The 22858-nt window shown below is 53.7% G+C and overlaps 2 protein-coding genes across 5 annotated transcripts; one reads left to right on the top strand and one right to left on the bottom strand.

Annotated features, from left to right (window-relative positions):
- The first annotated feature begins 483 nt into the window (after positions 1 to 483).
- Positions 484 to 11193, top strand: SLC37A2 (solute carrier family 37 member 2). Of its 4 annotated transcripts, XM_053963367.1 has the most exons (20): positions 484 to 564; positions 2691 to 2772; positions 2882 to 2969; positions 3342 to 3420; positions 3614 to 3749; positions 4158 to 4234; positions 4329 to 4495; positions 4876 to 4913; positions 5152 to 5331; positions 5467 to 5557; positions 5635 to 5697; positions 6180 to 6265; positions 7085 to 7133; positions 7428 to 7501; positions 7982 to 8060; positions 8140 to 8237; positions 9177 to 9241; positions 9506 to 9554; positions 10116 to 10148; positions 10610 to 11193. In XM_053963367.1, exons 1-18 carry the CDS (start codon positions 506 to 508, stop codon positions 9546 to 9548), a joined length of 1554 nt encoding a protein of 517 aa, XP_053819342.1. In that variant the 5' UTR covers positions 484 to 505; the 3' UTR covers positions 9549 to 9554; positions 10116 to 10148; positions 10610 to 11193. The 4 variants fall into 4 exon arrangements, with proteins under 4 accessions (XP_053819342.1, XP_053819343.1, XP_053819341.1 ...); XM_053963368.1 differs by lacking the exons at positions 9506 to 9554; positions 10116 to 10148; XM_053963366.1 differs by lacking the exons at positions 9506 to 9554; positions 10116 to 10148; positions 10610 to 11193 and having other exon boundaries at positions 9177 to 9494.
- A 4753-nt stretch (positions 11194 to 15946) lies between these two features.
- Positions 15947 to 18913, bottom strand: TMEM218 (transmembrane protein 218). Its single transcript, XM_053963453.1, has 3 exons — positions 18810 to 18913; positions 17998 to 18100; positions 15947 to 16459 (listed from the first exon to the last, which is right to left on the bottom strand). Exons 1-3 carry the CDS (start codon positions 18911 to 18913, stop codon positions 16325 to 16327), a joined length of 342 nt encoding a protein of 113 aa, XP_053819428.1. The 3' UTR covers positions 15947 to 16324.
- Positions 18914 to 22858: the final 3945 nt, after the last annotated feature.

Raw genomic sequence — 22858 nt, 5'->3', positions numbered from 1 at the left:
AGCTGTTGCTGCTCCTCATCCTCAATCCGCCCCTAGCAAGATAAATTGGATACTTTGAAAGGAGGTGGGAGAAGAGAAGGATTCCCGACATCCCTGGCAATAACCCCAATCTATGTCTGGGGTAGCTCAGTTACTATCAGGGCAGCGAAGCCTGTTCGGAAGTTGCTGGGTTGGTAGTGGAAAAGTTAAATCCAGGTTTTTTTTTTTTCTGCTGGCAAATACAGCACGTGGGGAAGCTCACAGAGCCCCGGGGCATATGAAAAGGGCTGGTCGGTCCCTGCGGGGCTGTGCCGCCTCCCACTGCCCAGCGCGGCTGTTCCCTCGTTCCAGCCGGATTTGAAGGCGATATTTGTTTTAGAGGGAGCGAGGACAGCCTGGTTCACCCCTCGCGGCCGAGGAACCGGGGCCAGGGCCGGGGCGGGACCGGGGCCGGCGGGGCGGGAGCGGCGGCCCCGGGGGCGGTGAAAAGGAGCCGGGGGGTGCCCGAGTGCCGCCGCCGCCCGCCATGAGGGCAGCGCTCGCCCCCGGGGTTCGCCTGCTCCGCGCCCTCCCCCGGGACAGCCGGTGAGCGGGATCGGGGAGCGGGATGGGGGCACGGCACCGGGATCGGGACTGGCTCTGTATATAGGGACCGGCACTGGGGTCGAGACTGGCGCTGGATATAGGGACTGGCACCGCTGGATACAGGGACCGGCGCCGGGATCGGGACTGGCTCTGGTTGTAGGGACCGGCACTGGGGTCGAGACTGGCGCTGGATATAGGGACCGGCACCGGGATCGGGACTGGATGTAGGAACCGGCACGGGGTCGGGTCTGGCTCTGGACATAGGGATCGGGACCAGCTCTCGATATAGGGACTGGCACCAGGATCGGGACTGGATATAGGGACAGCCGCTGGGATCGGGACCGGCTCTGGATATAGGGACCGGCACCGGGATCCAGACTAGATATAGGGACAGCCGCTGGGATCGAGACTGACTCTGGATATAGGGACCGGCACCGGGGTCGGGACTGGCTCTGCGCAGAGGGATCAGGACTGGTCCTGGACATAGGGACCGGCACCGGGATCGGGACTGACATCGGGCAGGGAGGGTGTCGGGATAGGGACGGTCTCTGGAACGGGACTCACTCTTTCGTGGACCAGCACTGCAATAGAGACTGGCCCTGGACCTTGGAGCCGACACCAGGATGGGGACCAGAACCGGCGCAGGGATCAGCCCCGGGTTAGGGAGGAGGGGCTGTCATGCTGCCAGGGACTGGTAACCACTGGAAGTGGAACCGGGATAGAGACTGGCCCTGGGCATAGGGGCTGGCACTGGGATGGAGGCTGACCCTGGAACAACGGACTGGCACCAGCATGGGGTGGACCAGCCCTGGGACCAGCGCCGGACTGGAGACCACGTGTCTGGGGACAGGGATGAGGGGTCACTCCCCCAGGGCCCAGCATTGCCCTCAGGCACTGTGAGATGGGATCAACCCACACCGGCTGCAGCCCGGGGCTTGGGACTCGGCCTGGGGAGGGGGAACCTCGGGATGGGCAGCAGCACCCGCCAGCCTCCAGATGTCTCAGGCCCTCACACTCAAAATTCAGTGGGATGTGGCCAAAACAGAGACCTTGCCTGCTGCCTTCTTTTTTGACCAGGTGATGGGACTGCTGCCCGTGTAATTTCTATTAATATTTGGATTTTTTGAAGCCCATTGCCAGACACTCCCCCTTGCTTTTCCATCTGCTGGAATTTTCTCTGCCAGAACATGTAGGGTAAAAAGAAAAAGCCTGACACCCAAGAGTCTGACCCAGGGGGCACTGCATGTGAAGTTTATCTTCCCCTTCCCTACCGTGGCCTCTCTGCTCCTCTTGGATCAGCCCTGCAGTCACTAGCAGTGATTTTGGGTGGTTTATTCATTTTTTGGGGTGGGAAGCAGCAGTTTCTCAGCCACAGTGCAGCCTTGGAGCCGGCATCATAGCACAGGGATTTGCAAGGCACCCGTCACTGCTGCAGCTCCAGGGAGAAGTGAAACTGCAAAGAGGAGCAGGATGGGTCAAAACCACCAAAGGAAAGGTTGTTGTTTTTTTTCTAAACTTGGAGAAACCCCGTGACATGTCTGTGTGCTGCAGCTGCCTGTGACTACTTGAATCCTCTGTGCTGTCATAAAACCCTTCCTGAAGGGAGGATAGCTCCTTCAGAGATACTCATCTTGCTCCAGAGAGTGCTAGATCCTCCTTGGGATTCTCCAGGCTTTATCTGTTAGCTTTGATGGGTGCAGCATCCCCATTTCCTGAGCCCAGACTCCCCCTTCCCCTGCATTTAATCCAAGCAAAGAGGATGAAATGGCTTTTTGGTGGAGGAAGGGGAGCTGCTTTTTTTCCCCGCTTATCTTTGATTAACCCTGGGAGTGATGATGAATCAGCACAGTTTCCACTTGTGACACCAGGAAGGCACTTGCTCACCCTGTGTGTTGGTGGGATGTAACTGCTTGAGGAGGTGGAAACACTGCTTGACATTCCCCACAAAACTCAGCTGATCTTTTTAAGGCACATCCTGGGCTTTTTTGGGGGGGGTCTGCTCACTTCCTGACCAGCTCAGCTGAGCTGGTTCAGGTCCCCAGTCCAGTAGAAGAGTCCTATTGGGTGCTGAAGCCACCCATCCCTGTCCCAGAAACCCTGACCTCTCTGCTTCCTTCCTCCCACAGCTATCGGGGACTGACTCTGGTACTGACCTTCCTCTCCTACACCAGCTACCACCTCTCCCGAAAACCCATCAGCATTGTCAAGGTGAGCTCCAGCCTCACCACTACTGTGGGGACAGGGAACCTGGAGAGGGCACATGGGGAGGAGGGTGCTGACAGCACTTCAACTTCACCCCCCCTCTCTCTCCCTGCAGAGCCAGCTGCACCCCAACTGCTCAGCCTTGGGCCCGAACCCCCACAATGACTCCAACAGCACCACATGGTGCAGCTGGGCCCCCTTTGGTAAGGCTGAACCCCCCCAGGCACCCCAAAACCCACACTTGTGGCAGCCAAGTTGGGCTCCCTCCATTCCCTAATACCAGATCGTGGCCGGGGTTTGGCAGGGAGCCAGCTGCTCATTAGGCACCGGAGGTAATTAAGTGATGAAGGTCTGTCCCATGCCCCTGGGCCGAAGGGCAGCAGCGGGTGGTGAAGTCCATCCACGTCCATCCACGTCAGGACCAGGTCCCAGTGCTGATGGCACCTGGCCATGGCCCCAGGAGCCCCCATGGAGACCAGGCTTTTGGGAATGGGGGAGAAGACCAAACCAGCAGCCACGGGGAGGGGTCCCAAAATGGGGGCCAGGCTGAGGTGGCCCTAATATTTGTTTTCCAGATGGGGACAACTACAAGGAACTTTTTGGGGCGCTGGATAATGCCTTCCTGGTGGCCTACGCCATCGGGATGTTTATCAGGTACCCAGGGCCTTCCCCTCCACTCACCAGTTTGCACCAGTCCGGCGGAAGCTGGTTTCCATTGGGATGGGGTCATGCTAACAGGAAAGCAGCCAGGGATCCGCTCAGGATTCGGGTACTGGCTCGGTGTGATAATGCCCATTGCTGGCATCACCCGTGACAGCTTCTGTTGTGCTCTTCCCTCTCTCTGCAGTGGCATTTTTGGGGAGCGCCTCCCTCTGCGCTACTACCTGTCAGGGGGAATGGTTCTGAGCGGGCTCTTCACTGCCCTTTTTGGCCTCGGCTACTTCTGGAACATCCATGTCCTCTGGTACTTCATCGTTGTGCAGGTGTGTTGTGCTGGAGGATGCCCAGGCTTTATCACCATGGCCTCATCCCAGTTTTTCAGTGGCCTTCAGGGATTGGGGTGGCCCAGTTTCTGAGCAGGGCAGCACTGAGCATTTCCACTCCCCACAAACCTGGTTGTGCGTGGCGTGGGCGTCGAAACTGCCGGGCGTGCCCGTCTCCGAGCGGTGCGGGCAGCTGGTTTGGCAACACCAGCCACTCCCAGTTTAGCCATGGGAGCAATGCAAACGGCTCCAGGATTGCCCCAGCAGGGAAAAAACCAAACAAACCAAGTGTTTTCTTAACGCCTTTGGAATAGGGGTGGCTATTTTCGAGTCCAGTTGCCCAAAACAGTGCAGGGCTCCTTGGCTGTGGTCTGTGCTTGCTGGGTGATGCTCCCCATCTCTTGCCAGGTCTGCAATGGGCTGGTGCAGACGACCGGCTGGCCTGCTGTCGTGGCATGTGTTGGAAACTGGTTTGGCAAAGGAAAGTGAGTTTTTCTCCTACATGTCCCATGCCAGTCCTGGTCCCTGTTGACCCTGGCAGCCACCCCAGTGCCACTGACCCGGCTGTGTCCCCACCAGGAGAGGTTTGATCATGGGCATCTGGAACTCGCACACCTCCGTTGGCAACATCTTAGGCTCGCTCATCGCCGGTGCCTGGGTTTCCTCTGCCTGGGGCCTGTCCTTTATTGTGCCTGGCATCATCATCACCATCGTGGGCATCATCTGCTTCTTCTTCCTTGTGGAGTGTGAGTGCTATCATCTGGGGCATAGCAGACAACCAATATAATATATACAATTTTGCACCTTGCCCATCTCTAAGCATTTTTGGCAATCCCAAATACTTATTTCCAACCTGTGTCTGGCATGGATGTGGATCTGACCACCATGGGGATGCTCAGCATCATTGGGGTTGTCCAGGCAGGCTCATTCCCCATACCAGTCACTCCTCTGAGCCTGTCTTTACAGGAAATATCAGGGAAATCTTTTGGGTTTTTACTGGGGAAGAGGGTACCCAGAGATGCAGCCTAGACCTGGGGGTTCCCAGCCCTTGTGAGATGCTGGAGGGAGAGCAGGAGGAGTGGGGTTGCTCCAGGCTCTCCTCACAGGGTATTCTTTCTCCCTGCAGATCCTGAGGATGTTGACTGCAATCCACCTGTGCATCACGTGAGTCGCGCCGATTCCCAAGGGGCCTGCCCTGGGCTGGGTGTCGCTCAGGGCACAGTGAAACAGCTGGGTCATCAGGTTGTAACGGCAGGAATTACAGCAATGTTCAGTTGTCACAGGGGATGGTTGTTGCTCTTCCACTGGGAGCATCCTCTGGGTCATGCCCTGGCAGCAGAGCCAATGTTTCAGCCTCCTCCAGCCATGAGAGCCACATCTGCTGCTTTCGGCTTGATTTTAGATGGCTGCTGATGAGGATCCTGGAGGAGTGACCACCAGTGAGAAGGATCCTGAAGCAGTCATCTCCAACGAAGGCCCACTCAGCCTCTCAGGCCAGAGCAGTGTGGATCACTCCAACAGCCCCAAGGAGCCAGCTGAGGAGCCCGAAGCCATCAGCTTCTTTGGGGCACTTCGGATACCTGTGAGTGCTGGGATGGAGGAAAGAGCAAAGCCAGAGCAGCTCAGAGCATCCACAGGGCAGAAAATGGGAAAAACCCACCATCCAGAGGAGGCTGGGGGAAGGAGGCTCCTCTGATGTCCCCTCCTCTCTTCCCAGGGTGTAGTGGAGTTCTCCCTGTGCCTGCTCTTTGCCAAGCTGGTGAGCTACACCTTCCTCTACTGGCTGCCCCTCTACATTGTCAATGTTGGTGAGTTTTGGGGACAGCGAGACGGGAGCGAGCCTTGCAAGAAAAGCATCTCCTCACCCCTCTCCTCTCCCCCACAGCTCATTTCGGTGCCAAGGAAGCTGGGGACCTGTCGACCCTCTTTGATGTCGGGGGTATTTTAGGTTCGTCAACATACCACGGTGGAGGGGGTGGATCTGGGATGATGTAGGGACAGTCCTGGCCTTGACCAGTCTTGGCTGGTTCCCCCCCACAGGCAACACCATCTCTTTCCCCCGAGAGGTTTATTCAGTGTTCACAGCACTCAGCAGGCAGCAAACGCCCCTCCATTTTATTTTGGCATGTTTGTTTTGATGAGCATCACAGCCTCTTTCCTCAGGTCTCGCTTGCTCAGGCATTCCTTCTCCTACAGCTTGCAAGCATGGAAGAGACCAGAGCAGCATGGGAGTGCTGAGAAACCATCTGCAGGGAGGAAGTGGAAGGGATAAATCAAAGCTCTTCACTCTGATATGATTATGTTTAACCTTGGGGTTATACTGGTCAGAAGATGGGGGATGAAAGAGCATCACATTGGATTTTGGGCTGAGCCAGGGCAAAGCTCTGCCTTTGGGGTGGTGTGACTGACACCTGCGACTCCTTCTTGTAGGGGGGATCTTTGCTGGCCTCATCTCTGACTACACTGGCGGCAGAGCCACCACGTGCTGCGTGATGCTGGTGGTCGCCGCTCCCATGGTGAGCTGTCACACGGGCTCAAAACCCTGTCACGAGGGTTTCCTCTGCTCTGGCTCCTTTGAGTCACAGCTGCCTTCCTCTTCCCAAGCGCCCAGGATAAGCTGGTCACGCGCCTGGCTCAGATGAGAGCTGGGATTGATTCATGTGCCCAGATGTTCCCGGGAAGGATGTCCAGCTCTAGGAGCTGGGGAGGGATTGCAGAGACCTTGACGACTAAAAAAAAACCCTGTAGGCTTTTCCATCCTGCCATAACTCTGCTTAAAGCCTTGGGGGTCCCACCAAGACGGTCCAGCTTTGTCTCTTTGATTTTCATCCCGAAAGCCCCCATGCCAGCGGCCTCACGCTCCACTGGAACTTGGCCTGGACGTCCTTCCCAGGCACCTGCACGGAGCTCATTTGGCTTTGCTTCCAGAACATGGCTAATTAGCTGTAATCCAACCCTGGCTGGCTCTGGGAAGGGAGCCTCTCCTGCTGAAGGAGCTGGCACATGCTGGGAGCAGAGGGCCTGCGTCACGTCCACGGCCCTGAGAGCACCGTTGGGGCAAATTATGTCTGGCTTCAGCTGTGGGACATGGCAGAGCCTCACTGGCCATAAATCGTGGCAGCACCTCTGTTTGCCAGCTGCCAGGTATTTCATCATGCCAGTGGGATGCAGAGGTCAGGGGTGCACTCAGCCCCCCATCCCAGCTGGTGCTTGGCACGAGCAGTAATTCACAACCCCACATTCTCCATCCCATTCCCAGGGTACTGCTGCAAGGAAAACCCTTGGTAAAACAGCTGGAGTAGCCATAACTGGTTCACCTTGCGTCTCTTTTCCAGCTGTTCCTGTATAACCATGTGGGTCAGAACGGCATTGGCACTTCAATAGGTGAGGAGCTCCGTGGTGCAGCTTGGTCCTGTCACTGAAGTGGTGATGGAGGACACTGAGGATTCACCTGCCTTTATTCCTCCTCTTGAGCCAGGCTCCCAGGCTGAATTTGGGGAGGGTGGTGTTGGATGAGTGTTCACTGCCTGCTGGGTGGGATCTTCATGGGAAAATGGAGATGCACAGGAGATGGATGCATGGGACAGCAGTGTCCACACACGGGCTGGAGATGATGGATAAAATGTCCTGCTGCTCCCTGCACCTAAAGATTTAATCTCTTCCTGGCTACCTCTGCAGCGATGCTGATCATCTGTGGTGCTCTGGTTAATGGGCCCTACGCGCTCATCACGACAGCGGTGTCGGCAGACTTGGTAAGAGGTGCACCTCAGACCCCGCCACGCTGCCCTTGCACACCCAGAGGCTGTTCCCTCTTTCCCAGAGGGATTTTGCTGGGATTTTTGCACTTTACCTTTGTTTTCTAATGCCTCTGAAGCCCAGTGGAGAAGGGTAGAGCTGTCACACCTGGTGCTGCGCTCCACACCCTCCCTTAAACACAGGGGTTTTTCACCTTGGCCACATGACTGTGTTTCAGCTTTGCTGCATCTCCCTCTGAGCACAAGCAGAGTGGAAATATTTGGTGGCAGATCCCCTGGGAATTTCTGCCTGCTGTTGGCAATCCAGGTTTTGCCATGGTTTGGCTGCAAGCAGCATTTGAGTTTGGTCTTCCCATCCGTGGCTTGGTCTGACACATGGAAATTGCTGCCTGGGACATGAGCCTTACTCTGGGAAATGCCAGCCATGCACCCCAAAGCTGCTTTTGCTCCTTATGTGTTATTCCTCCATCCTTACAGGGCACCCACGAATCTCTCAAAGGAAATGCCAAAGCCCTTTCGACTGTCACGGCCATCATCGACGGCACGGGATCTGTTGGTGTGTCCTGGGGGGTGCTGGGTGTCCTGGTCCCCTCTCAGGTGTGGACGGGGCTAACGTGGCTCTTGTGCCCCCACAGGTGCTGCGCTGGGGCCGCTGCTCGCGGGGCTCATCTCTCCCACGGGCTGGAATAACGTCTTTTACATGCTGATAGCAGCCGACGTCCTGGCTTGTCTGGTAGGTGTCCCCTTGGCAGGACTCCTTTCTCTGCCCTGGGGTGTCACAGGCTCCCTTTTAGCTGCCTGCTCACTGGTGGAGGGCACAGATGGCTCTCAGAAGACATCCAGGCACAGGGCAAACTGCAAAGGCCTGTGTTGGCTCTGTAGCTTTTCTCAGCTTTTACAGGGATGGGGTAACTGAGAGGTGTTTTAAACAGATAGTCGAGTTATCGCTTCCTTACTCGAGGCAACATTTTGTTCGTTTTCTCAACTTTTACAGAGATGGGGTAGCTAAGAAATGTTTTAAAAGATTTTATTCTACTATCAGTCTCAGTAAATAGTGAGACACAAAAAATGTAAAACTCAACACCATTCCATCAGAAACTAACCTATTTCCTAGTTACAATACCTTATAAATGTTTTTCAACCTATTAACTTTTACTGCACAATACTATTAATACTTTTAACTATTACTATTTTAACTTTTAACTATTACTATTATTACTTTTTAATCACCTATATTTTTCCCCCACATAGTCCTATTACAATACATTTTTCACAATTCTAATTCTCTAAGATATTTAATCTTTCTACAGAACCATATTTTGAAACGTATTAAAACTTATTTCTAGTTCAATCTCTCTCTCAACATCATCTCTATTGCATAACCTTCCTAAGTCAACACACCTTATCTCAGTATTTACATACAAATATACAAGACTCTGTAAACTTTCTATCAAGTTTTGAGAATTCTTTACAAATCTATTCCCCACAGACTCCAAACCTCTGCTTTCACTTCGCTTTTCCCAACAACCTCCTCCTCGCGTAGGTTTAGTTCATATGACCTTTGCTAGGAAGAGCTGTAGAATTGATCTCCTGGTGGTGGAAATACTCCTGCCAAGGCTGGAGGCTGCAGTGCCACCAGCCTTGCAGCGATCCTCCACCCTTCCTCTTGCAGCTTCTTGCTCGTGTGGTGGTCAAAGAGGCCCGTGGCTGGTGTGGCTCCATGGCGAGGCAGAGAGGGTACGTAGTTGCCACCCCGGAGTGGCCCCCGGTGCCACAGTGCCCAAGCACGGTGTCAGTGCTGCTCCAGAAGGATGTTTGTTATCCCTTGCTGTCTCTGCTGCATCTTCACGTGGGCATCGCGAGGCCGTCTGCCCCATGTCCCGCTCCTGTGGCCACTGAGACATTTCCACCTCAAGCCAAGGCAGCACCTGGGGGATTTTAGCCATCTGCACCTCAAAAAACACTTGGGGTGCTAAACGCAGTGTCCTTGTGTCTTTGTAGCTCTAGTGTGCAGCTAACAGAGTCAGTGATGGATGGGAAGTAGCTCGGTGTAAGTATCTTCACTTGAGCCCTGAGCATTAAATGCAAACACAAGCCTGATCCATTCTGATTCTGAGTTTCACTTTGCAGGCTCAGCCTAGAAATAGCCACTCCGCCAATCATTTAGGGCCGAGATCCACATTTGGGAATCAAAAGATCAAATTGCAATTGCCAGGGAAGAGTGCAGGAGGGTGGGGGAGCGGGAGGAAGAGGGGAGAGGGAGATGTGGCTGGGCAGTGCATCCTTGTCTCTGGCTGATTTAGCAGGTACTGGCCCTGATGCCCAATCGATTGGGATTGATTAATGCACTTGAAACAACTGAATTTATAGGCTTTGCCCACCTGTGCCACTGACCTTGATTACATGCAGCCAGGGCTGGCTAATCAAATCTGTAGGCGAATCACTGCAGCGAGTGTATAAATAATCTCCAAATCAGCACTGGCCTGGCTCCGATTGCCACCAACATCCCCATGTGACATCTAAAGGATGGGGCCACAGCCAGTCCTGGCAGTGGGGCTGCCAGACCCCGACCCCCTGCGAACATTTCGTCCCTTATGTCTTGTGTTTGCAGGTGAAAGAGCAATAGTCTGGGCCTCGTGCTGCGGTAAGTGCGGCCCAAATCTCCTTCTCCAGCTGCCGGTGGAGGGCTGCCAGGCTCTGCTCTCTTGTGCCGGGGCTGGTTAGGGTGATGACTGTCCTAGGGGTTGACAGCATCTGTGTTTGCACCAAATACTGGCTGGTTTCTGCTGGGGGAAGCAGCTAGCTCAGTTTGTGGCAATACTGCAGTGTCTTGAAGGCTTTGGGGAGTATCTCTGGAGCAGCTTGCAGAGAACGGGCACAAACGCTATAGGATTTTTGGGACATTTCAGCTTGGCTGGAGACAAAACAGTGGCTGGATCTCCTCCTCGCGCCTGCTTCTCCTCCTCGTGGTGCGGATGGGACTGTGCTTTCCCGGCAGAGCTGTTTTCCCTTTCCATCTCTGGCAGCGTCGCAATGTCCACCATCCATCCCAGCACCTGCGGGGCGGTGCCCTCCGCCCTGAGCCGCTCGCTTCTCTCCCCGCAGGTTTAAGGAGTTCTGACGCGCCCCCTGCGAGCCGCCCCAAGCCCGGAGCGAGGAGAGAGGCTGGGGCACACCGGGAGCGCGGGCAAAGCTGCAGCCCAGCCTCGGGCACGGCCCCGCGGGCTCACTGCCACCATAGGTTTGCTTCCAACGGAGGCAGGGGCGAGGAGTGGTCAAAGGGCCCTGGCCAAACGGTTTTCTGAGTCAATTCTGCACCATCGGCCGTTTTATTAATAAAAACGTGCAAAATCTGTGTGGCCGCTCACTGCCATGTCCTGACAGGCTCAGCCAAGTCTGTGAATGCTTAGGGGCAGTGATCACACCCCTCTCCTTGCTTTCCTCCATGTGCAGTCTCTTGTTTGTGAGCCTGACCCATCCAGACCCTGCTTAGTGTACCAATACCCTGCTGGGTATTCCAGGATCTGGATCAGGAGGGTGATGCCAAATCACTTTAGGCACTGCCTCACCCACAAAAAGCTGCTTCTTCGCACAGGGAACATCCCTGGGCTGAGTCCAAAACAAGCTAGGTTTACTCCTTGACGCATCCCACTGCAAAAAGAGATTAAAGTCGATGTTTTTCCTGATTATTAATATTCCAAAATCATACCATTGAGCTCCAAAAGAAGAACATGCATCAACCCCCACACCACGGCGAACTGCTCACACGCTCTGGCTGCTCTCGGTCCGGTGCGGGCAGCTGATGATCTTCGTTAGGCGCTTCCTAATTAGGGGTGGCCCCAGAAGGTTAAGGCGGTGCCGCTGGCTGCCAGCCCGGGCAGGGATGGGGCTCAGAAGCCCCCACGGTGTCAGCTGAGTGAAGCCAGGGCCAGCTGTGCAGCCAGCTGTGCGCTCCGGAGGGGGCCCCGACTTTAATGTGCGCGGAGCCGGGGGGCTTGGAAGCCACGGGATGTGTTTGCCGTCCCCTGGGATGTGATTGCATCCCCTGGGATGTGTTTGCAGTCTCCTGTGATGTGATTGCATCCCCTGGGATATGTTTGCAGTCTCCTGGGATGTGATTGCGTCCCCTCGCCACCGGAGGATCGCCCCTGGGCAGGCTCCGGCTCCCTGCCCAGGGCAGAGCAGCGCCCGGTGCCGGGGGCTCTGTGTGTGCCTGGGATAAATTGCAGCTCTAATTGACTTCACCTCCTTGGATCTTGACCCGAGGAGAAAACATCTGGGCCTGATGTGATTTTATTAAGTGTTGATTTCATCAGCAAAGGGGGAAAAAAGGATGGGGGGAAAAGAAGGAGGAAACTTGCTAGCCATTTGGAGCAGCTCCCTGTAAACCTCTGAGGGTGACGGAGTGGCACAGGGGATCAGGCAGCTCGGAGAGTGGCAGCTGCAGGTTTGAGGTGGCCAAACAGTGATGGCCTTCAATCCCCTCCACTCTGACTGGTGATGCTCAATGGGCTTTGGGGAGAAAAGCAGGAGAAATGATGGAGCAGGCAGAGAAAACCAAAATCCCCAGTTGCCCTTTTTCCCAGGAAAACATCGATCCTGCTGGGCTAAACCCTGATGGAGCTGTAGGGAAAGGTGTCACAACAGGGTCTGTCCTCAGCAGAGCCGAGGGGTGACCCTGCAGTGTCCCCAGGCCACTGCCTCGTGGCACATGTGGCCTCTGTGGGCACAAGGACCTCACTGCTGGCAGAGATCCGTGAGCTGGGCTGAGAATGGCCCTGTCAGTGCATGTGTGAGGGAGCTTTCACATTGCTGGATGATCTAATGACCATCCTCTTGGAGAGGGGGACCTTGATATACATTTTCAGGCAAAAAGTCCCATAAGTCCTGACATGCATGAGCAACAGCAAATTGATTTGGGGATCTTCCCCCCCACTTTCTTCCTTTTTTTCTTTTTTTTTCCTTTCACCCCTCCTTCTTGTTCTTTCAGCTGCTTACGATTTTTCCGGGACAAATTTAGGTCTGGGCCGTGTCCCACTTATGTTTGGAAAGTCTGAACAGCCTTGGCTCCACTGCCAGGAGCGAGGAGAAAGGGCACATAGCCCGTGGTTGTCTTAAACTTAAAATAAAAAGAGCCAAATGCCAAAAAAACCCTCCAGATCTCACTGAGCTTTGGAATTGAAGGGTGAGTGGGAAGGCAGAGAGGGGATCCCCTGGGTTTGCCTTAGCCAGAAAAACTGTTTAAATGGAGCTGAGCTCCTCTGGGAGGAATCTGGAAGACAACTTGCCTTGCTCCTCCTCTGCTGGATAAGAGGCTGCTGCTTTTCCTCTGCCTTTGGCACTGTGAGCCCTGAGAGCGTGGATACGCGTCCACCTCTGTCCTGTGGTGGGACAAATCCCACCTCAAATGGGCTCTTTAGGTTTGGTAAGTGTGGTGTTTGGGTTTTCCTATAGGTGACCCCACAGTCCCACAGCACAGCAATGCCATCCTCCAGGAGGCAGACGGGGAAGAGGCTGCACGGATTTTGGAGGAATGCTGCTGGTCTGCTGGGAAGGTGAAGAGGTGGCTGGGGCACGGGCTCTAATTACCTATGCAAGGAGCAGCTGGCAAAGGCTGAAGGGCTTCTTAATTAGCAGCCAAAGGCAAATCAGGATCCAACAGCAGGGAAGCTGAAGTCAGCAAAGTCAAGGTGGAAATCTGAGGGCAGTTTTTCCAGTGAGGGTAATTAAGTGCCAGCAGAGAGCAGCGTGAGACGTGAGGAATTGCCGTCATTCAAGGACCTTAAATCAAGGAGAGGAGTTTCCCCTGCAGACACTCCTGCTCCTTCCACCTCTGCTTTGGCACTGCTCCCTGCCCTCCTCAGGGAGGAGCGAGCAGCTGCCCTCAGGCTGGTGAGCCTGGCACTACCTGGGCACCGACATCCTGCTGCAGGGGCATCCCTGCTAATTGCTAACGAGCCAGGCAGAGAATTTAGGGAGAAAAAAGGGCTGCTTTTTCCCCTGACCTGCAAGCAGCCAGCCTGCCCTCATCCTGGCACACATGGGGTCTTTTAGCACAGCAGCTTTCTTGAGCTGAGATTCAGCCCGAATTTCTGCCTGCACCTCGGCACACGGCAGATCTGCTTCTCTGATCCTGCAAGAGGAAGGCTGGATCAGTTTGGACTGGAGCAGGGCTCCTTGGCTTTTAACATCCTCTGAGGTCCCAAAATCCTCACCTGCAACTGAGAGGTTGAGGTTTAAGACAAACCTGCCCTCCTGTGGCATTGTTTTACATTAATTCCAAAACAAAGGATCGGGCTGCTAGATGGAGGCAGATGTGCTAGCGAGAGGTTATCCTCCAGGAGCTGGAGCTTTGGGATGTGGAAGGAAGGAAAAAAATCACTGTTTGGGGCTGGTTGGGAAGCAGCTCTGGCTCATACCAATTCCTTGACGTGGTCTTTCCTGTTCCAAAAATAAACAGGAACCGTTCGGAAAGCCCCTATGTGGGGAGGAGCAGAACTCCCCAGAATAAATAAATACACAGAGAGCCCGGGTTGAGTTCATCCAGCTGGTGGTTCCCCACTGCCAAGGGTTGTGAAGGATGAAGATGAAGCTCAGAATGTCTCAGTGGGGGTGAGAGCACATGAGGCTTTCTGCAGTTAATGGGGTTTTTGGAAAAATGCTGAAATCACCTCCTCGAGCAGGAGCTATTGTGTCTCTCTTGCAGCATGGCTTTCTGCTCTCCCCAAAATAACTGCTGCTCTTATCAGCCTTTTGACTCATTTCAGTCACAAACAGTTAAAGGGACAGAAAAAGCCCTTATTTAGGTTTAATTACGGTGCAAAATGGGGAGAAGTTGAACATTTCTGCTGTTAGGCTTGGGTTTTTATTGCCCCAGCTGCTTTTGCTGTGGTTTCCCTCCCATTTGCTGGACTGAAGCCCTGGTGAAACTGTGGCCTCACTGAGGCTCCCCAAATCACCCCACAAACACGGGGATAAGGACACAGCAGGCACAGAGCTGGAGCTGCCAGACAAACGCTGTGTTCATCAATGTTATTAAGACAATGAATTAAATATGAATTTGGTTTCAGGTGTAACATCAAAATCACCAGCAGACCCCAATGTGCTTGCATTGCATAAATGCTCAGCAATTCCTCAACACTCCCTTGGACACGGGCTTCAGGACAGGAAGGGACTGAGCGTGGCTGCAGTTTGGAAAGCAGAGATGCCTCTTCTCTGCTTTTTTTTGGACTGTACTTACATTTTTTAGCTGACTGAGTCAGTGCTCTGGGGTGCTGGGGCATTTTCTGCCAGGGAAGCATCACCTCCACGCCCACTGGCTCTGCCTTATCAATCTTTCATGTCCTGAAAGCCCTGCTTGGTGACTGACAGCTGTCAGGACAGGGCTGGAAAAAGCCAGTTGGTTCTTTAATTTACTGTCATCAGTTCAAAATGAAAAAGAAAAAAATCTCTAAAATGGGTGGAAAAAAAAATCTGAGTTTCTGCCCTCAAGTTTTTGGCTGTATTGACCCTGACCACTGCTCAGGGCTGTCTCACTGGCTTTGACCTCACTTGCTGCCTGCTCAACCATGGAAAGCTGAGCAGCTCCATCCCTGTGGGGATGGGGAACAGGAGCCATAACAGAACCCACCTCACCCCGTGACCTGGGCACCTGTGGGAACCTCTCCCAGTGCAGCAGGGAGGGTAAAGGCTTCTTCCCTGCTACAAAACAGTCACGGGATGCCCCAGGCCACCAAAAATGCTTTTCTCCTGCAATTTAAAAGCCCTTTGAGATTTCATGCAAGAAAACAAGCTGCTGAGGGCACAGAGCAGCAGTGGCTGTGCAGACAGCTCGTGCCACTGCTGCCCACAGCTCCATCTCAGCACAGGCTCTGCTTCAGCAGGACTGCTCCCCTGGCTTCCCCAAAAAATAGGGACAAAAATGGGATTCAACCCCATTGCTGCTCCTGCAAAACACAGAGTGTGTTTTCTCCCCCAAGAGGGGAAAAGAGGGACAGGGAAGGTGTTGGGAGTTGACCAGCAGGATCTGTGCTAGAATTGAGCACAGGTTTGAAGTTTTAGGGTAGCAGCAACTGTGAGCCTTTGGCAGCAGCCAGGGTGACACCTCAGAGCCTTCACAGGCAGGGAACACTCAGGTACCTGCCAGGGGCTTTTCCATGGCTCACAGGACTGCTCAGCACCAGGGAGGGCAGACACAGCTTCTCCCTCACTCCTGGGAGGGCAGCTTTCCACTTGCTGTTCTGGCATCACTTTGCATTCACTCCCCACTCCAAAGCCTCTGATTTCCAGTCCAAATCAATCCACATCCCAAACAATCCACATCCACACACTGATGTTTGTTTGGTTTTCTTTCTCAAACCCCCGTGTCTGCCCCAGAAAAAGGCAGCTCTCACGGGCACTGTCACCACAGTGTGGCGTGGAATAAATAAAGCCTGAGTCAGGGATTTTTCAAAGTTTTATTAAACCACAGTAAAAAAGGAGCAGTAACAAACTATCTCTCGTGGGTAACAGTAACAAACCACCTTGGTTCAGCTCAGTGCACTGAATCAGGAGCAGCACCAAGTGCTGGACCTCAGCTCTCTGTAAACGAGAGCAGGTTCACACACCTTTGCAGGTGCAGAGGCTTGAACTCCCTGGGGAGAAGTGGCTCGTGCTCAGACCAAATTTTGCTTTTCAAGATGAAGCAAAGGCTTCAATTGCTTTGCTGGCTCTCCCTGAGCTCAGAAAGAACATCATGGTCACCTCCAGAACAGCCTCCTGGTGTCTCTTTTGGTTTATTCCCATGCAATCAGGATGTCCTCTTTGCAGACACTGCTGTCTCTAGCTGCTGTGGAGCGGTTTGGCATACACAGGCTCCATGAGGTGGTAAATCAGGAACAGGAACAGGCACCCCAGGAAGACCAGGCTCATCACAGCCAGGAGGATGAAGCGGCCAATGAGGAAGGTGTCCACAATCTGCAGGGAAGAGAAACACAAAGATCCCAGCACGTCACAGCCCCAGCCTGCTCCAGGAGCCTGGAGGGAGCGCACCACGTCCTGGAAAAAGGAACTCTGGGGCTCCCCCAGATTCCTCTCCTTGCTTTTCATCCCTGGGATGCACAGTGTGCGACAAATGAGAACAACAATCCCTGCAAAAAGCACTGGGAATGTTAATGTGGAGCAGCACAGTTCTGAGCACAGGAAGAGACAGCAGTCAAGCCCTGAAGCAGTTCTCCCCAGCCCTGATTCCCTTTCAGAAGGGAGATAGCGGGAAAAGAAAAAAATAACAATTAAAAAAAAAGCTACGGTAGCTAGGCAAGACAAAGAGAGGCCCACGGCGAGGAGGATGTTTATGAAATCCCCTCTCTGCTCCCCAGACCCCCCAGAGCTCTGCTCAGCCCCAGCTCAGCTTTATCCATGCATTAGCTCAGCCCTGGTGCTCCTGCAGAGAGTCTCTGGTGAGCCAAGTGCTGGCTCCTTCTGCACGTTTCACTTTTTAATTAGCCAATTAGCAGAGTTTTGGTGCAGAAAGCCCAGGTCATGTATTATTGATAGGCAGGGCAGGTCCAGTCCAATTGAAGATCTGTACAAAAATAAGCTTTCCAATTCCATTTGCCTCCCAGGCAACAAACACGCACTGGGCTGCCCTTCATCTCACTCCTAACCCTCACACAAGCAGGTCAGGTGTGACACGGAGAAGAAAAGAACATTACAGGTATCTTTTAGTAGGGATTTACACAGAACAAGAAGCAGAAGAGCAATAATTAACATGCATTAATAATAGAACATAGGAAACGGCACCTGAAAGGCCACAAAACTTTGTGTATTCACAGGCCAAAGAGCTCTGGGAGAGCTCAGGGTGGCAGCTCAGACAGCCTGATCCAAAAGCTGGGGGAGATCCCTGTGCCTGACAATGCAGATGGTTTCGTGCTCAAGAGCAGCAAGAATCTACAAGAGAGCTGAAGAGCTGTTCTTGGGCTTTAATCAGAAACCAGAGCTGGGGGAAAGGTGAGAGGCTGCAGAACTGGAAGGAGAACGATAAGGAAAGGGAATGGCAGAGAGGGAGCAGAGGCTGCTGGAGCCGGGAGGGACCAAAGCAGGACGGCAATCCCTGCACAGAGCCCCTGGGGCCGGGAGGAGGCGAGCCAAACCCCATGGGTCAGGCGGAGCAGCGCGTAAATCCGCAATTTAGTCACAGAAATTAATAATTACCGGCCCCACGAGCGACACAGCCTGTGCCAGCGGGAGACTGCCGGGGGAGGAGAGCACAAAGGCGGCACGGGGCAATCTCCGGGGCACCGGGGACGGTACCGGGGCTCCCTCTGAGCTAAGAGCCCATTCCCGGGGCCTCGGGGCATCCTGCGGCCCATCCCGGGGCAAGAACCGTCCCCAGGGCTTCAGGACGGCCGTAGGGGTCCCCTGGCTCGGAGACCCGCCGGGGGCCATGCCCAAGGAAAGGCCCGGCCCCGGGGCTCGGGGCACCGCCGGGTGCCGCCCGTCCCGCCCGGCCTCACCTCCTCAGCGCCGGCGGCGGCCGGACTCTCGCCCTCCCGGGGGAACAGCAGCAGCGCGGCCGTGAGCGCGGCGGCTCCGAGCGCCACCGGCACCGCGGCGACCCTGCGGCGAGAGCGGAGAGCGGCGGGGCGAGCTCAGCACCGGCGGGCCCGGACCCCGCGCTCACCGGGCCCGGTCCCGCCTTGTCCCCGTTCCCGTCCCCATCCGCATCCCCGTCCCCGTGCTCACCGGTCCCACCCCGACCCCGGCCCCATCCCCATCCCCGCGCTCACCGGGCCGGTCCCGCCCCGTCCCCGCGCTCACCGGGCCCGGTCCCATCCCCATACCCGCGCTCACCGGGCCGGTCCCGCCCCGTCCCCGCGCTCACCGGGCCCGGTCCCATCCCCATCCCGCGCTCACTGGCCCGGTCCCATCCCCATCCCCGCGCTCACCGGGCCCGGTCCCATCCCCATACCGCGCTCACTGGCCCGGTCCCATCCCCATCCCGCGCTCACCGGGCCCGGTCCCGCCTTGTCCCCGTTCCCGTCCCCATCCCCGTCCCCGTGCTCACCGGTCCTGCCCCGGTCCTGCCCCGGCCCCGTCCCCGCGCTCACCGGGCCGGGCCGATCCCGCCCCGTCCCCGCGCTCACCGGGCCGGTCCCGTCCCCGTGCTCACCGGGCCGATCCCGCCCCGTCCCCGTCACCAACCCCATCCCCGCGCTCACCGGTCCCGCCCCGACCCCGGCCCCATCCCCATCCCCGCGCTCACCGGGCCCGGTCCCATCCCCATCCCGCGTTCCCCGGGCCGGTCCCGCCCCGTCGCCGCGCTCACCGGGCGCGGCCGGCGCGGCCCAGCGCCATCAGGAGCAGCAGCGCCATGGCCCAGAGCAGCAGCAGCGCCAGCACCCCCGGCCCCACGCCCAGCGCGCCCGCCATGCCGCCCCGCGCCGCCGCTTCTGCCTAGCAACCGCGCCGCCCCGGCCAATCAGCGCTGCCCGCAGCGCCGCCCGCGCTGTCTATTGGCTAAGGGGCGGAGGGAGGGGGCGCGGACCCCGCTTTCCTTGCCCCGCCTGGCGCTCGCTCGGCGCTTCCCATTGGCTGAGGATGGAGGGATGGGCGGGGCTTCTCGCGCGCCGCCGGAGGCGGGGGCGCGCCTGGATGGGGGGGGGCGAGTGCCCGATTCCGATCCCGATCCCGATCCCGATCCCGATCCCGGTCCCGATCCCGGTCCCGATCCCGATCCCGATCCCGATCCCTGTCCCGATCCCGATTCCGGTCCTGATCCCGATCCCGATCCTGGTCCCGGCCCCCATCCCAGCCCCGATCCCGATCCCGATCCCGATCCCGGTGCCTGTCCCGACCCCTATCCCAGCCCCATCCCGGCCCCAGTCCTATTGAGCCCCAGCCCTACTGACCCGGTCCGTGCTGATTCCCGGCCCTCCTGGCCTCATGGGATCCCCAGGATCCCGCTCCAGCCACTCCCCATCCCGCAGCCTTGGACCCCGTCCCAGCGCTCGCAGCTGCTCCCGGTGGAACGGGAATTTCGCTCCGCTCCCCTCCCGGTGCAGGCGGATCGGTGCTTCATTACCTCGCCTTGGCCGGCGCCACCCAGCTCCTGCCCACCTGCTGCAGGGAGCACCTCTGAACACACTTTCACCCCAAAACCCTAAAAATTGAGCTGTCCACGCCCTCAATTATATTTAGGGCCAAAATCAGCTAGATTTCGTTAATACAGTAGTGCTGATATGGATTTTGGAACAGCCATGCTGGGGGTCTGGGACAGCCAAGCCAAACTAGGGATGTTTGTCAATGCTATAAGCATCTTCTAAGACAAGAGGAATTTCCATTTAAAATAAATATTTCAGCCTATTTATAAATCCTGTCTCTTCACCTTGTCATCTTGCCCATCAGACCCAGGCCGGTGTGGTTTGATGAGTGACTTTATCACAGAATCTCAGATAATGGTTTGGGTTGGAAAGGACTTTAAAGACGATCCTGTTCCAACCCCGGGACCTCCGGGCTCAGTTAACCCGAAAAAAAACCTAAATATTGATATTTTCTGTTTCGACTGCTTGAAGTCTGCAATGCTTTGGCTGCATAAAATGTCACCTGAGTGGGCGTTTTCTGTCGCTTCTTTCAAGGGGAGGAATAAACCAGCGGTTAATTATTCTGTGCGGCACCAACCTGCCTTTCCCTGTGATGAAATCAGAGTCGCCAGCATGACACCAAATGCTTCAGCAAGCAGAACACAAACTGCCTCCGACACCTGCCTTTACTTGGCATGGAGCAGGCACCGGCTGCCAACGTTTTAAAAGCGTATGTTTGATTGCAAACTCCTTCCTGCTCCCTTCGTGCTGTTAATCCCACCAGGCAGGGCTTTTTCCCCTCTGCAATCCCTGCCTTGCCGATGTCCATCTCTGCTGTTCTCTTCCCACTCCTTCTCTTCTGCTGTTCCCTCTACTTCCTGCTCCTGCTGGCAATGAGAAATCAAACATTTGCTCCTGTTGTTTGGGATTCTCCCTTTGCTTTTGTCTATTTTCCAATTTATTTGCATTTTTGCAGTTTCTAAAACCCCAAATTTCTCCTTCATAACCCTGTTTTCAACTGGAGCTTTCTCCTTCTGCCATTCTTTTGCATGTTTGGCTTTTCATCTGGAAGGGATAAGTTTTATTCATCAGCCAATAAGGGCTTTTCCTTTTTTCTCTTGTGCCTCTTATCCACAGCTTTTCCAACGTCCTCGTTAGCCTTTTCCCACACTGACTGGGTTTTTGTTTCTCATCTCCATGTCTTGGTGCTGCCTGGTAGTTTCTTGATGCCAGCAACAGCAATGTTAAGCCAATTCAAGAGACTGAAGCAGAGAGGTGAATCATCCAGCTATTGATCCTGCTGGTGGACCACACCACATCCCAGATATTTGGCCAGAAGTTGAAGGATAAATACGATATCCAGCCCAGCAAGCACATCCAATGGCCAGCTCTGGGCCATGCTTGTTGGTTTTAACCCCTCCACTGGAGTGGGGCTGATGGTAACTTAAGCACAAATTCAGAGTTGAAATGAGTTTAAATGGGCCCAGCAGCCCAACACCCTCCAAAATACTTATATATTAATACTTATATATAGTATACTTATATATTATATACTTATATGTTTATATAATACTTATATGTTATATGTAATACTTATATGTTTATATAATTTGTCTATTCTTATATATTCTTTTATTTTTATTCTTATCTATTCTTTTATCTAATCTTATCTATTTATCCCTTTAATATTAAATGCATCCCATATTTAATAATAGAGCTATATCTATCTATATATAATATGCTATATATACTATATATAATATACAATATATAATGATATTATAATAAAATAATGCAATATATAAAATATATAATAAAATATAGTCTATGTTATGTAATATAATATAATATATAATATATAATATATAATATATAATATATAATATATAATATATGATATATGATATATGATATATAATATATATATATAATATATATATATATATATAATATATAATATATATTTATGTATAAAATTTATACAATAATATTATATTGTTTATATTTTATAGATAATGTATTACATATAATACATAATGTTTAATAATATTTGTTTGCCTAGCCTGTATGGTATCACAGCAGGGCTGCAGGTTTCTCTGAGCACAGTGAAGGCAAATGGTAAACCCACAGATAAGGAAAACTGGGAAAACCAACCCTATTGGTGTGATATTTCCAAGCAGAACCTTCACCAGAAATTTCCTCAACCCATCTGCAACAAAGCTCACCATCCTAAAACCATCCCTCTTCTGCATCTCAGCCTCCTCCTCAGAAATGCCTTGCTGGGGATTTGCCTTGCAAACTGCTCCATCAGCCCATTAGCTGATTTGATTGCCAAAGAATCATTTATTGCTGGCCTAAAATCACTTTTCCTTCCAGCTTTTACCTGCTGGGATTTGGTCCCATGTATTGCTTGTGTGCATTGCAGCTGGAAAAGAGAAGTAACAGAAAGTGGGAGAAAGGCAGTGCTGGGTATAAAAGGTGAATTAAAACACATGGGAGAGTAGCAAATATTGAGGATTTTTATGTTGTTTGCATGACTCTGGGAGAAGCTTCATATCTGTGGTATTTTTTTCCAGGATAACTGTTGATGCAGGGATATTTGCTGGTGTCACACATTCAGGTTTCTCCAAGATTTTTGATTTGCACCATGTGGCGTTTGCACCCAAACCCTTGTGCTGGGGACAGGACACATCAAAGTGATGGCAAATGATGTGGTGATGATTAATTCCAGCCCCAGTGTGTTTGGTATCCATAATATTGGTATCATAAAGCCTTTCCTGGCAAGGCTTTCAAGCAGAAATCTGCTTTAAGTAAGGAGAAGCAGAGTCATAGAGATGCTGTTGGATGCTCGTGGCCCAGAACACCCAATTCTAAGGATTTATTTGGACACAAATAATTCAGTGTTCTCCAGTGGATGGGTGCTGCTGTCCTGCCAAGGAAAAGGAATGATTTAAAGGCTGTGTCATCACTGCAGATAACTTTACCCAAGGAAGAGATCAAGGAATTGTGGCATTTCTTGGCAAAGGCGTGACAGAGATCCCGAGGCTGGCATTGGATGAAATGGGCTTGGCAGAGAGACCCAATTAGTGCTGAGGCTAATTAAATGCTTGGCACAGGAGGATGGAGAGGTCACCTTCGTCCAAGGCCTGCAAGATAGGATCACATGGATCAAAGCTCTTTTGTGGGTTTGGGTCAAGATGGCCTCTTCTGGCTTAAAACCTCCAAATCCACCATGGCCAGCTCATCCTGGTGGCCAAAATAACCAAGGTGGCCTAGTAGCAAATGATAATAAACG

The sequence above is a fragment of the Vidua chalybeata genome, chromosome 23 (genome assembly GCF_026979565.1).
Source record: "Vidua chalybeata isolate OUT-0048 chromosome 23, bVidCha1 merged haplotype, whole genome shotgun sequence".
NCBI classification, from domain to species: domain Eukaryota; kingdom Metazoa; phylum Chordata; class Aves; order Passeriformes; family Viduidae; genus Vidua; species Vidua chalybeata.
This window is presented reverse-complemented; position numbering and strand designations above follow the sequence as displayed.

Bases quoted from the DNA above. Each gene is read 5' to 3' on its own strand.
- SLC37A2 (XM_053963366.1), top strand. From the start codon at position 506: ATGAGGGCAGCGCTCGCCCCCGGGGTTCGCCTGCTCCGCGCCCTCCCC. The intron at 565-2,690 runs GTGAGCGGGATC...TTCCTCCCACAG, and splicing joins GCCCTCCCCCGGGACAGCCG to CTATCGGGGACTGACTCTGG. The intron at 4,914-5,151 runs GTGAGTCGCGCC...GCTTGATTTTAG, and splicing joins GCAATCCACCTGTGCATCAC to ATGGCTGCTGATGAGGATCC.
- TMEM218 (XM_053963453.1), bottom strand. From the start codon at position 18,913: ATGGCGGGCGCGCTGGGCGTGGGGCCGGGGGTGCTGGCGCTGCTGCTG. The intron at 18,101-18,809 runs GTGAGCGCGGCG...CTCTCGCCGCAG, and splicing joins GGCCGCGCCGGCCGCGCCCG to GGTCGCCGCGGTGCCGGTGG. The intron at 16,460-17,997 runs GTGAGGCCGGGC...TCTTCCCTGCAG, and splicing joins CCGCCGCCGGCGCTGAGGAG to ATTGTGGACACCTTCCTCAT.